General features: G+C 39.3%; 3 protein-coding genes across 6 annotated transcripts; 1 reads left to right on the top strand and 2 right to left on the bottom strand.

Moving 5' to 3' along the window:
• Positions 1-56: 56 nt before the first annotated feature.
• On the bottom strand, positions 57-948 carry LOC118429561 (solute carrier organic anion transporter family member 4A1-like). The gene is made up of 2 exons (XM_035840084.1): positions 788-948; positions 57-357 (listed from the first exon to the last, which is right to left on the bottom strand). Exons 1-2 carry the CDS (start codon positions 924-926, stop codon positions 158-160), a joined length of 339 nt encoding a protein of 112 aa, XP_035695977.1. The 5' UTR covers positions 927-948; the 3' UTR covers positions 57-157.
• A 283-nt stretch (positions 949-1,231) lies between these two features.
• On the bottom strand, positions 1,232-5,147 carry LOC118429377 (solute carrier organic anion transporter family member 4A1-like). Its single transcript, XM_035839857.1, has 8 exons — positions 4,953-5,147; positions 4,278-4,430; positions 3,755-3,821; positions 3,296-3,414; positions 2,677-2,867; positions 2,043-2,218; positions 1,638-1,728; positions 1,232-1,400 (listed from the first exon to the last, which is right to left on the bottom strand). Exons 2-8 carry the CDS (start codon positions 4,398-4,400, stop codon positions 1,232-1,234), a joined length of 936 nt encoding a protein of 311 aa, XP_035695750.1. The 5' UTR covers positions 4,401-4,430; positions 4,953-5,147.
• A 564-nt stretch (positions 5,148-5,711) lies between these two features.
• On the top strand, positions 5,712-13,532 carry LOC118429612 (TLC domain-containing protein 4-B-like). 4 transcript variants are annotated; one of them, XM_035840151.1, is made up of 7 exons: positions 5,712-5,998; positions 7,467-7,630; positions 10,818-10,907; positions 11,223-11,281; positions 11,676-11,770; positions 12,178-12,251; positions 12,670-13,532. In XM_035840151.1, exons 2-7 carry the CDS (start codon positions 7,479-7,481, stop codon positions 12,965-12,967), a joined length of 768 nt encoding a protein of 255 aa, XP_035696044.1. In that variant the 5' UTR covers positions 5,712-5,998; positions 7,467-7,478; the 3' UTR covers positions 12,968-13,532. The 4 variants fall into 4 exon arrangements, with proteins under 4 accessions (XP_035696044.1, XP_035696045.1, XP_035696043.1 ...); XM_035840152.1 differs by having other exon boundaries at positions 5,712-5,983; positions 10,784-10,907; XM_035840150.1 differs by having other exon boundaries at positions 5,712-5,983.
• Positions 13,533-13,808: the final 276 nt, after the last annotated feature.

The raw sequence follows: 13,808 nt of genomic DNA on the forward strand, positions 1-13,808 counted from the left end.
TCGTCAAGCAAAGACAAAGGTAGCAGGTCGGCAATGTAAGAAACTTTATGTTGCGCAAGAAGGATCCTATTTTCCCTAGTGATATTATCATTTTATGCTGTTTAGTATTCATCGCCATCGGAGATTGATGTCATAGCACAGCTTCCTATAGCAATTCTTACCTATTGTGGTAAGCTGTATTGACACCGACCATGGATACATCGTCACAGGTGATAAGAAACATCAGCAATGAAACCTTCGTCATCAAGGTGAGTACGGTGCACATCTTCACGATGCCTCGAACTTGGAGTTCAAACCTCTTCACAAGATATCCACCTAAAAGAGTTCCGATGGTAGCGCCGGGGATGCTCACGAGACCTAAACAAGCACAGTAGAAAGATCGATCGTTATTGATATTTGCCGTTGGATTCGTTTGACTAGCATTTTCTGATGAAAGCTGTGATAGAATTTGATCCATCGATTTTGTTATTTTTGCACTTGACGCCATCTTGGTTGGTTAAACCAGCCAGGCTATAGATTTTGCTTTGTGTAATGACAGTATAATTACATGACTATAAATACAATTGAAAATTTAAAGTTACATGGGAATCTCCAAGTTTAACCATCCAACATGGCAGACAATACTTGGTCACGTGAGTACAAACATTCGATGCCTCAGGCATTGCGGTTATACCGGGGCCAATGATGATTAAATGTATTATATAACGAGGTGAACAACATCACACAACACGTACGTGCAATTCGAAAGGGGATCTTATTTTAAGGGGGCAATTGAATTGGCCCTTACCCATAAGCATGGCTGCCTCCCCGGCTGATGTTCTAAACTGTGACTCGATGTACTTTGCTATGAAGGTGGCAATCCCGGCAGCAATCCCTTTCTCGGTGACGGTGGCCATAGACAGAAACACAAACGTTGGGTTTTGCATGATGCGAGCAGATTTCTCAACAACGCCGCGTGGAGAAGATTCAAACCGCCGCCATTTTGTTGATCAGTAGATGTGGTGGCTGATGGGATTTTTTCGGCGTCGCCATTTTTATCGTCAAGCGTTGGTTTATCCTGTTGCATTTCTTTCAGCGGTGTTTCGTCAGTTATTGTGGCTCCTGCAGAGTCTACAGAGAGAAAATAATGAAATTTCTAACGAAATGCACAATATTTGCACTCTGAAAATCAGGATTACAGATAAAATAGAAAATTTATACCGTAGTCGACAGAAATAGGGATAATCCCATATTACATGATTTGCAACTTGAAAGCAACTCTTGTACCTTCGACTTTTCTCGATAGTCTCCTCGGTAAGCCCAGAATAAAGATGGCTGCCACGACAGCCAATGCGCCGGTGAGGATGAATCCTATCCACCACGCTCCTATCCACTGGGGGTGTTCTGGGTCAATATTATTGCTGATGGAAAAAGTATGAAGAAAACGCAATTTTTGGTCACCAAATGTGCGACTAATCTACGTTTTTGTAAATTTTCTGTACAATGATAAATGAAAAAAAAACTTGAATTGTCCTAGTACAGTAAAACGAAGAGATAATCACTGAAATACGTTTGTTGGTGCGCATGGTAAATAAAGATCCATTCTATTCATCGCTACGTAGGTAGTAGATATAGAGAAGTTGAAACTACACTCTTACGGAAATGTGTTGTCCGTAGGTATCTTCAGGAAAACACTGGCTAGAAGGTAACCAACGGCTGGGCCCACGATGGAGAAAGAGTAGAAAATACCTAATGCGACATACAAAATATTGCCATCTTAGCTGAAGCATTGGTGTAAGCAAGTTGTTGTCCTAGCTTGATACTGCAGTGAAAATTCCCCTTTTTTGTACACCCTTTTCCTGACACAAGGACATAACGTTATGATCTCTACTTTTTATCAGTAGCTTTCGCATCAAGAAAGATGTGAATGATATAAGTTTGAATCCCCTTCAGCGCATAACGCCATGGCATATATGAAAAAGACAATTCAACTGAAGAGGATGTAAAGGGAGCTTTTACGACTGAAACATAACGCAGTAGACGCTCACAAGTGACAGACTAACCGAGGTATACCGAAGACTGATTGGACGGGGTGTTCTCGTTGATGTACGTCACCCCCAGGCTGAACAGTGCGCATGCGCCGATTCCTATCAGAAACTTCCCCAAGACCAGGACGTACATGTAGCCCTGTATTCCCTGACCGGAACTGCTGGTAGTGTTTCCACATTTAGTCTGATTCCTAGATTTAAATTGTAATTTAAAACAAAAGAAAATTAAACGTGTACGTACGTACTTTGCGAATTTTGGACATTGCATCAAGTTTAATATGATACTATATCCTGCCTCGGTCAAAGCGTAGAAATTCAACTTAAAAAAAGCATGAGATGCAAATATCTGGCATACATGAAATCCCTTTCTCGTTGTTAGTACTGAAAATTGCCATGCTGTCATTGGTTGAACTACTTATGGTAGTCGACTGTGAGGTCAAGGAGCGGGCTCTTTATATTATCGCAAAATTTAAGTGCCCAAGCAGATGTTGCTATCAGCTGTTGGTAGGAACACTCGTAACGGTTTTTTGTCTGCCTATTTTTCTGATACGTATCATTAAAAATTGTTAAATTTGCTTTATTATAATCTTTATGTAAAAATGAAATTCTTCTACCGTGACGACATGAAAGAAAGGGAAAGATATCATACCAAGAGTTAAAATGGACAGAAGCACTGAAGTTCGAGGCGTTGGATCGGCACAACTCGTGCGATGTCGTCGGCACCACTCGGTAAGGTTCGGCTACGAAGTGCGGAAGGGCGAAGACGGAGGCTCCCACGGCGAGCAGGAGCATGCCGCAGCCGAGCCAACGGGGTTTGTTCTTGGCACCAAGATAACTTATCTGTATAAAAGTGTATTCATTTACTAGGCAATCCTGAAAAGATGATATCGTTCCAAATTATATTCAACAAAGCTGACAGTAGTCAGTCTTCATACTTATTATGATGTAGGAAGAAATTGAATTTCTTTATTTTTTTTCATTTTCAATGAATATCATATAAATTTTCACATTTGCATGTGTATTTACATCATCACCACATAGATAACTACATTTTTCCACTTCATAAACATATCAAAAGATACTCAGTCATCTAGAAAAATGAAAATATATTTTGAAACTATTACTGGAAAACTGAGTTAGCTGACATAAAAGATTTAAAAAATATAGACGAAGTGAAACTATAGCGCCCGAAAAACTCACACCTAAAACACGTCAAAAACAGCCGGAGACTAACATCTACTTGGATAGCAAAAAAAATGGCCACTGACCGGCAGTGATGAAACGAAGTTGGCCACGTCATTCGCTATGAGAACAGCGCCCATGTCCGTACTGGTCAGGTGAAACCGCCGCTCCAATGTGGTCACTACACTCCTGGCCAGTCCGTTTACTATAGATTTGGGTAGGATGTACGAATAAGTTTTTGAATTGAATGTATCACAAAAAATATTCGATCATGCATATATAGGGACTACTACAGGGGATTATGCAATCACGTGACTATGACGTATGTATGTTCCGCCATGTTGGACGGTTAAACATGAAAGTTTGCAAACGAATTTGAATTTTCCTGATGTAATGTAATAGCCATAAAAAATTTGATATCTATGCCTGACGTCATACAAACATAAGGAGTTTCATAGACCTGAGTCCCCCCGGTTCAACCAATCAACGAACGAGGCGACTGTGACGTCATACAATGCGTATTTAATGTAATGAATCTTACATACCTGTCATAGCTTGTGTAAAAATCGCACAGGACAGAAAAGCGAGGGCTGCCTTTGGATTGTTCAACACCTGGAAGATGATAACAAAACCTTATAAAGTTATATACATGTACATAACGAAGGGCAAATCCTGACTAAAAAATCGTTTAAATGGACTCAGGTTTGTGACAATATATAGAATGGTTGTCTAGATCGTAATGGGGAAATACTGCGTTACAAAGGGCAGCTATTACTGAAATATATTTCAATCAAAGTGCGATATTAAGCCCATTATTTGGATAAGTACACGACATTATGTTACCCAGTCGACGTAGGATAGCCTTGGTAGCTAGGAGGTGGTTTATATAAGCTATGTGACGAATCTTGAAATTTTTGTTGGTACCGGGCACATGTGGATAGCAACTGAATAATGTATTTTTATGTACCATATGACTGGAGTCACGCACGATCTAAAAATGTTTAAGATTGACTCACGAAGATCCAAGCTACATTAGGAAAAACTACTGACTTGTAAACGTAAACAAACCTGTAAAGTTGCAGGTTTTAACGAACCCCACCCATAGTTGTCGCCTCGTAGTTTCTTGTCTTTTTGTTGCCCATCACATTCTCGTGGGTCACCTTCGTCTTCCATGTTGGTCCTCATGATCATGGCTTGTTGCCTATTCTACTGGATATAACGCTGTGTACGAGAAAAATATAACAGTTCCGTAATACCGACGATATATCTAAACCCTAAACTTTGTAGACTTGCATTGACTACGCAATCGCGGAAATGACGTCACGTGTCTTGTTTTGCAATATTTAAACAGTTGTAAACCTAGACAGGGCGTTATATAAAGTCCTTGGTTAAATCAAGGGAAATCGTAGCATCGGACACAATTACATGATCCCAAGAACACATTCTCTCGGTAACAGGGGATAATCAAACTGTAGTTCATCACAAAGGTAGTCATCACAAAACGTATAATTACTGGCGGTGATGAGCAAATACAATCAGTTTGCAAGGTGAAAAAATGGCGGCGTGTTGGGGGGGGGGGCACTTAATCATTCAAGAATAGCATACATTGTGCAGTACATATTGTGGGATAATACGGTGTGTGGGGGCCATTTATAATTAAGAGAGGTGTTAACATTTAAACATTGAAGTGTTCAGGCAAGACGTACTAAGTAAACAATGATTTTATGACAAGGACAAACTTACAGTTCGTAAGAGACAAAAGTCTTTGATCCATGGCCTTTCCTCTAAGTGTCACCCGAGTAAACAATGACTTTTTTTTTTTCTTGTCAAGGTCTTTAGTCAACCCCGGCAGCTGTTGTCTTGTCAGACTGCATTCTTTACTAAGCGAGAGCTGCTTCAGTGAGCACAACAGGGTGAATCCATAGCTGACCTCTGACTTTCGTGAAAGAAATGCTAATCAACAACAAAGAAATGCAAATATTTGATATATAGCCACCCTCTCATTGGCCGAACCACTAATTGATATGCTATCATTGGTTGAATTGTTAATTGGATGGACAGTAAGGAGCAGTTAATGCTTGTCAGCACAGGTCATGGTATGTGATATTGGAAGGGATGTACAGGGTTCTCCCCAGAGAGTGGAATAAGGGAGGCCCTCCACTATACTCTCAGCCAGCTCCACTATACTATTTTTCAAATTTAGTGTGTTTCTTCCCTATTTTCTTTGTTAGTTTTGCTAAGATTAATGACAATTCACAGATTTTTGTACCAAGTGGCATCACTTTTCCAGTCAGCATTGTCTGCAAAAACTTGTGAATGAGCAATGATCAAAACAATAGTAGTTTTGCCACTTCACAACAAAGGCATAACAACAGTATATTATACTTGTAGTATTTGACACCCTCTGTCATTGTAAAATCATGAAAGTGCAGCGCGTTGGTGCGGGTTATTTTTGCCAGCCCCTCCACTATACTAAAAAATTCTGGGGAGAACCCTGGATGTATGTGCTTTTTACGCGACTATGGTTCCATTGTTTTCTGAAAACTTCATAGTTAAATCTTGCTACGTGGATTTCACGTTGGAAGTAACGATGGGGGGGTCAACGATGGCTTTTCTGCGTTTTGATACTTTACCTCATTACAGTACTCCTGCCACCCCTCTTTGGTCTAAAATGGTTCCTCCCTTACTCATTTACACCGGATCCTGTTTAGTCAGTCACCTGGTTGAGTCATATCTAGTCGCAGACGTTGTCAAATCAAGTCAACACGCCGAAGGTTAGTTCTTGAAAGGTATATTTCTGCATGTAACCTTGTGCTAACATATAGTCTATGGTAACATACATCCCTAGTCTTACTAATCAGCTTTTTGGTTAAACAGTTGATGTTGTTTATGCGAAATCCATTTTATGCTATGCTACAATGTAAACATTGATTTTGAATTAAATTGGCGTCGTGTGGCGAAATGGTACGTTGTTTGGTCCAGAACCCAGAAGTCTGGACGTTTTGCCCTTCGGAAAAACACTTTACACTTCACTGAGGAGTAAATAAGTGACTAGCTTTAGTTAGGCTTAGGTCACATTTCCGGGGCCCTTCCGGACAGCTTTCGGCAACGAAAAGAATGATATAAAAGACACCAAAATACACAGAATGTCAAAATAAGCTTCATGGGCATATGTGTATATTTCTAGGTATCCATTTTGATTTTTCGTTTCTTAAAACATTCCGGCCGGGCCCCGGTTTGGAAATGTGACCTAAGCCTTAGGGGTGTTCCCTAGGATGTGACGTAAAACTGGGGCTTCTTTGTTAAAGGGGGGCCACACATCTGGTATGGTAACCCACCACGTTTATCGAGAAGAGTAGGGTTCTTACCTAGTGTGATTGGATCAAATAATTCTGTCAGGATATGCAGCTTTTTCAAACCTGGTGTGTTACACCGTTCAGGCGTTTTATAGGATATGCCATATAACCAAACAAAATTGACCTGGACTGTCATCAGAGCTGCTTTTAACTAAAATCAAAATTATTCGCCTTAAATACCGAATAACTACTCTTACTGTTCATAGACTGTACATCGTGAAATGTTCAATGTCCAATTTGAAGTTACAAAATTTAAACTATGCCACAAAAGGTAAACACGCGTGTGGTCTCTCACAATGTACTGGAACACATGTACAATGGGTCGAGGTTATACTGTATTCCACCACAAGGAATAATTATTTCAAGTATTGTGATGTGACGTATATATGTGCACCACACTGTTACCTGTTACTCATTGTTGTTGGTCGATGTTGTAATCTGGTGTCAGACCGGTGACGATCAAAACACCGGATACGCGTAATGAAGGGATGTTTCAACCACAACGCGTAATGACCTGTTTTGTTGCTAAGGTCATCGAGCCTGGTGAACTGCCAATGCTAAGATTAAAGCAAAAATAGTGGTGCCAGTTCAAAGGTGAAGCTGACAGTCACAAAAGTCTCGTTCACCATTCTACGTGTGCATACGCAGCGACATGAACTGTGGGCGATATATCAAAGGTGAAGGCGACTGACTTGTAAACGGACCGAGCTTATTGTTAAGACAAAGCTTTATACAATGTTAAAACGTGTTTTTTTTATTGTCTCAGAGGCCCTCAACTTTAGCATATTACCCACATAACACCATACTGCGGATGCTCTGTTCAAACCTCGAACTGGCTTATTTTATTACATAGAAACAGTGTTTTTATTTACATATTTCTAATCGTGTTCTCTCTGTATAGAAATCCGCTATCATGGTGCTCCAGACGATATACGTCATCACGGTGACGGTTACGGCTTTGACCTTGGGGATCATCTGTCTTCTCGTCGCACCTCGGCTTCTGAGACGATTTGTCCCGAAGTATGCCGAACTGCCGATCGGAACGCGATTGGAGTTTGACACAAGGTGTCGTATTAAGTTAGCCTGGGTACCATCCGGATAGTAGTTCGCTCCTATGTTCACTTCTGCTATCCGTCTGGAGACGTGCACATTCAAACCGTTTGGTGCTAACGTCAGTTAATGAGCGAATCAAGGAATGGGTTCTAGAGCGCTCGTTCGATGACAACAGCCCTCTCGCAAGCAGACGGAGAGCTTGTCCGGTGTTGGAACGCCTGTTCGGACGATCGCTTGAACCCATTCCATAATTTGCTCATATGTGGGGACCAATCAGCGCCTGCGTCCAAAATTTGGACGATTCCAGACGTTAAGATGGTCCGCGTTCCCAGACGGAAACACAGAGAAGCGATTGTATCTAGTGTATAATGAATGTCAGAGCTAGAAGCGACTGTATATAGTATGTATTGAACGCCGGAGCGAACTACTTTCCGGATGGTACCCAGGCTAGTATTAAGTACTACTCATAGGGTTAAGTCACTTTGAAGACCCCCAGCAAAGTAGGTGTTGGCTCCCCTAGCAACACATAGCAACGACCTTTGACCCCAAGTTTGCCAAATTCCCCCATTGTTCGATAATAGCCCCCTCCCCACCTAGTGTGAAAACATTCCGGGAGGGGTGCCACCTGGCCAGGTGAGAAGTTACCTGGCACCCTGTAGGGTGGGGTTAACGTTTGACAATACTGTCTGGGAAGGCAAGCAGGGTGTGTATTGGATGTAGTGTTTCCAGTGTGTTAGAAATAGTCTGAATGCCACTGTTGGAATTATGCTGTCATCATGAGTATGAATAACCTTGCAAATGGATACAGTGCAGATTAAATCATTCGTTTCCCACCAACTATACGCTGGGACCACTTTCGACATGATTTTGACTCACTAAAATGATAACCAAATAAATGACCACCCCCCTCCCCCCAAGCCTTACTAGGGCTATTAGCTTTTCCATAGATTGAGTTCAATGTTGTAGGAACATGATACATAAAGTTTCAGCTAATATTACAGGTCGGGTCCACCAGATGAAGAAATTGTTTCGAACCGAAATCTTTGGAACCTTTCAAGAAAGTATCACTTCTGTTGTTATCCACCAGACTTACTAAATGTATTTACAAGATTCTTGGATGCTACTGTTTTATCTACATTTTTTTAAATCTACAATAAGAAAACATGCTAGTCTTTCAACTTCTGAAGTCAAGATTAATACCAAACAACTTGACCATGTTTCCCCCTAGAAACAAGGATGTTGATTATTCTAACCTCATTGCTTTTAAACAAGTGATATTACATGAAGTATCATAATGTATTATGTCTATAGCCAGGCATACTATGCTCAAAAAATATTGTTAGGTTAAGAACTGTACATTGCTTAAATGAGAAAGACATTCAACATTACTTCAATCTGAAGCTATGTAGTTGAATGATTAACAAATCAGACAAATAGATAGTAGTATATGCATCAGTTACTCTCTATTTCAATTTTGCTTTTGAATACAATGTGTATTTACAAATATAATTGTTACTCAAATTTGTTCCCTATTTCTTACTGTTCCTTTCTCCCTCTTTGTTATATACCTGTAATTTGAATTGTCCTTAGAACACCTAGCCCTGTACAATATGAGCAATCATCAACGACTATGCTAATACATGCAGAGCATTTGTAAGGAGTGAAGAATAATTGTTTGACAGTCACAGTCATTATTTTGCTACTAAATCAGACAGATTTTGATCACGACCAAATGTGGTTACTACTCAGGGTCAGTTTCTTCTCAGCCATTAGTGCATTTACTGTTTCTTGGATAGACAGGTGACATTGCTTCAATCCAACTTTCTTGGAATTCTGCTTCTGCTATATAATTGTGTGTTTGATACTTTAATGCTTGAAAGTTTGTTTATCATTGATCAACAGAACCCAAGCTGTCTGTCTGGCTTGGCAGGTAAAGGTGTGAAAGCTGTGAACTCACACATTGTTCTCCTCAGGTAGACTAGTACCCTGATGTCAGGCACTAAGTCAACAAATTAATTGGCCATATTGTTCCTCTATCCAAACAAAGAGATCACATTTCATGCTTGGAATGGCCAAAAGTTGCAATTTTGTCATCTTATCTTTTCCTTAAAGGCGCAACCATATGTAATATTCTTATTTGTTGCAAAAGACATGCAGGGTAAGTAGACAAGTTGTACTTTAATGTTCAGGGGGTCCCGTGGTTGTGCATATTTCCACTTCCCTGTCATGCTGCCATGAATATTTCACATAAGCCATTTTTGAAAATATTTTGAGCATATTAAAGAATATCTGTATTATAATCATACTAGTAGGGCTGGGACCACCTGAACATTATAGAGTGCTCTTTGCTGAAAACATACATACCACATTTGTGTCAAAAATATGATCTGGGGTGTTGCGCCAAGGGCTTACAGGTGATAAAATTAAGCTGTGCTTATTATATTCATATTTTAATATCAGTGAGTTTTTTGTGAAATCCATATGGTCTGAACATATGCCATGAGTCTGTAGTTCCACTTCCTGTTGAAAATTTTGAAAAATACCAACCCAGTAACTTTCTACAGCTCATCAAAGTTGGTGGGTCAGTTAATTAGGCAGAAGGGTGAAAAGTGTCTTAACTCACTGAGTAAGTACTATGTATTTATTCATTTATTCGTTTGGCTGAAATAACAGCGTGTATACAGTGTTTGACATTGAATGAGAGCGGTGTCTTTATTATTTACATTTTTGAAATTTTGTGCAGCTTCTACCGGATTCCAAACACTAATAAACGCTATATCGTGATAAAGCTAACAATTATCCGGCTTATTTACGGTGCATGAATTTGTCTTATGTCAGTCATGAAAGCGTTAATTTATCGATTATGAGACAAGGTAGAAATTCAAATTTGGCCGCACACGGAGTTCACTGAAAGCTTTTGAAATAGTAATGCTTGTCACAGACAAACATCTCGAATAAGATGGCTTGAGTCATTCCAATCATGGAAAAATCATCCGAAGAGACAAAAAATTACTATAGAATATTTCATTTCCTTATCTTTCTACTAAAGGCTTCATAATCATAGCCTAATTTTTCTTAATCCGCCTATTACTTTGTGGACCTCGTGTTGCTTTTTTTCCTAGTTTACAGCCATTGATTTACAATCATTTTATGACACACTTTCAGACATTCCACCTTTTTTCATCTTACGCTATTGCAGAGTGATGTCTGTCTGCCATTCCACTGTTGTTGGTCTCCTGTCTATTTGTACCGCCCTTGTGGACGACTCTATCCAACCACACGTTATACGGTAAGTACTAAACCACTTATGCCCACATCACAGCTCCAACTGCGCATGTGCCAGTGATGCATTGTGGACTAGGTCAAAGGCAAGGGCAAACCATTTGCCACTTTCAAGACGTTTTGTACACGACGGAAGTTTCCAACATTAGTGAATGTCATTGAAGACAAGCATGAGTCGCCTTCAAGACAGAACGTTGCAAACGTATACAAGAATTGCAGCTAGACTAGCGGAACTTGTTTAATACTTAAGTAGCTAAGATATCTTGGAGATTTTCAGGGATGGTAGTGTCATAACCGTCAATTCATGTTTTTAAACTTTTAGATATGATTCATTTCTGGTGAAACTCACATGCGCCATTGTTCTGGGATACATGTGTATTGGTAAGTAAATTCATGAAGGGACGCCATTTTGGTGGGTTGGGAAAGCTATAGTTCGTAGTGCATGATGGGAATACGTTGCGTTCATTTTGAAGACAACCTGCCATTAATAAGAATAAAAGATATGGTATGATGTGCAAACATTTGCTCATTTTTTTTCGAAGTACATTTGATACATTGTATTGCTACTTGATATCTCGAAATATCCGTGGTGGTTTTGTCTTCACGGCTTCTCACCAAGTCCTGACACCTCACGGTATAGGTAGTTTTTTGTGCTACTGTATTGTTTTAAAGGGGGAAAAGGGTCTCTTTCTATTCCCACCTCGAAATCAAATCCAAGTGAAAATTTAAAAAAAAACAAACAAATTAGTCATTCAAATACATCATTTTCACACAGACACCCTGCTACTTTGCGTCTTTTGGAGGTACAAGGGAAGTTTGTTGTTTTTATTTCATCACATCGTGACCACCTGGGTTCTTCTGACTTTTCTGGTACGTTCTCTGTGTTATATTTACACCGATTTGATACTGCAAAGTATCCATAAGATACACGAAAAGCAGTAATACCAATAGAATTAAGATCAACTACAAGATGTAAGTTAGATTAGGTGATAAAACGGTGTCTGTACGCAAACTTTAAGCTGTTCGTGCGCCCGGACCGGATTATTTGGAGGATGGGAAGCTGAAACAGGGCATGTTTTGCAAAGATGGATAAACATTTTTTGTTAATGGGATGAATTCAGTACTGAAAATATTAATATACGAGATAACAGAAAAAAATGTCAAATCAACGACTCAAACAGTTCTTTAAAAGCTTGACTCACTGTTGTAGAACTTCGATTCTAAAAGTCAATTTTTGTGGCACTTTTCTACGTAATGAGTCACTTCCACGCCAACAGGTCTACAACAATCTACCGTACTTTGCAAACTCCCTGCTCATTATGGAGGTGGCGAATCCTTTTATGCACTTGAGGTAAGGCTATGTAGGATTTGTAAGGAACAATACATTGTAATAAACGCCTTGTTAGTATCAAATTTGCGGCAGTATATTCAACTCTTTAACCAAACACGCCCAAGCTACCTAATCAAATCCATTTGAACAATCTTTAGCGTATATCCTTCGCATGTATTCTATAGCAGACGTGTAGAGATATTTGAGCTACCATGTTTCTCAAATCAAGTGTGAACAAAACTTAAACAAATTTCTTCTCTTCCTAACGAATTTCTGGTTGGAAATTTCGAGAAAAGAGTACGCCAAAACCGGCAGCCATGTGAGTGGTAAAATGAGATAATGCCAAGGCAATACTAAAAAAAACGTTTAGCCACACCTTGTGGTGTTGATTGACAGCTGTACGGGACGACAATTGAGGTAACTACCACATTAATTTCAGGTGGATGATGGGGAGACTTAGAACCTCTAAGACGTCTTTAAAATACGCCATAAACCAATCGACAGTGACCGTTGTGTTTCTTCTGTTCCGGCTTGTCAACGCTGTACTGTACTGGAAGGGCACGTACATTGCTTTGCAAAATGATGAGTATTATGGGATAGAACTAACCACCATATTTGGTCATCTGCTTGGTGGAATAATCTTTCACCTAATGAACATTTATTGGTTTTGGAAGATCTGGATAGGAACAGTCAAGATGGTAAAAATATTAATGGGTGTCGACAAAAAGTCGATATAACAATAATTTATTCTTAATATGATAGATAAGATTAGTTGCGGGCTACTTATCATGTTTTAACATACAATACATATAGATAATGGGTAATTATAAGATAAGGACTGCTACCTATATTTATGAAGGGAAGCAAAGGGAATATTCATTTTAGTACTATTTTATTGCCTATATTGATGAAATGTTCCAGTTTTGAAATTGTGAAAACACTTTTAAGATAATATAGTTTGCATAACAGTATTCTGAAAATTTTACATCTTAATAATGAGTAAGGATATTCGTTTGGGCGATGTATTATCATGTAGATAAAATTGAGCAAAATACGCTGTAAACGGGTTTCAATTACAAGAAAGTCTATTTTTTGTAACAATATTGCTAGAATTTCATATTTAAGTAAGGATACTGTAGAATCAAAGCGCTAGCAATGCCACGTATTTAATAGGAAGAAATTATGGAAGGACTTTTGAATTGTGTTTTACTTTCATTTCTTTTGTTTTAGGCTGATTCTTTTTAATTTTCCACATCCGACTGGGAAAAAATGCACAATGCAAATAAAACAAGACAACAGAAATGTTTTAATTCTCGAATGGCTTTAATGGACAGATTTGCAATGCTAAGTTAATTTTTCTATCACGTTCTTGGCTTTGATTAGGTAAAGCGGTTCAACGGGGTATTTTACACTGTATCATTTCCAGATCCTTCCGCTTGTACGTCCTTATTAAACAATAGAACCAGTAGGTATATCAGACAGGAGGCAGTTTTGTAGGCCACACAGACAGACACCATGTTGATGCTCAGGTCTCTGTTCCCGTACAAGAGGCACGAGCCGGCATTCTGACACGACGTG

This window comes from Branchiostoma floridae, chromosome 13 (genome assembly GCF_000003815.2).
Source record: "Branchiostoma floridae strain S238N-H82 chromosome 13, Bfl_VNyyK, whole genome shotgun sequence".
In the NCBI taxonomy this organism is placed as follows: Eukaryota; Metazoa; Chordata; class Leptocardii; order Amphioxiformes; family Branchiostomatidae; genus Branchiostoma; species Branchiostoma floridae.

Excerpts from the sequence above, each read along its gene's own strand:
- LOC118429561 (XM_035840084.1), bottom strand. The coding sequence starts at position 926 with ATGCAAAACCCAACGTTTGTGTTTCTGTCTATGGCCACCGTCACCGAG. Across the intron at positions 358-787 it reads GGAGGCAGCCATGCTTATGG|GTCTCGTGAGCATCCCCGGC; the intron begins GTAAGGGCCAAT and ends GTGCTTGTTTAG.
- LOC118429377 (XM_035839857.1), bottom strand. The coding sequence starts at position 4,400 with ATGATCATGAGGACCAACATGGAAGACGAAGGTGACCCACGAGAATGT. Across the intron at positions 2,219-2,676 it reads TCTGTCCATTTTAACTCTTG|GAATCAGACTAAATGTGGAA; the intron begins GTATGATATCTT and ends ATTTAAATCTAG. Across the intron at positions 1,401-1,637 it reads CCTACGGACAACACATTTCC|CAATAATATTGACCCAGAAC; the intron begins GTAAGAGTGTAG and ends TTTTTCCATCAG.
- LOC118429612 (XM_035840151.1), top strand. The coding sequence starts at position 7,479 with ATGGTGCTCCAGACGATATACGTCATCACGGTGACGGTTACGGCTTTG. Across the intron at positions 7,631-10,817 it reads CGATTGGAGTTTGACACAAG|AGTGATGTCTGTCTGCCATT; the intron begins GTGTCGTATTAA and ends ACGCTATTGCAG. Across the intron at positions 11,282-11,675 it reads TCTGGGATACATGTGTATTG|ACACCCTGCTACTTTGCGTC; the intron begins GTAAGTAAATTC and ends ATTTTCACACAG.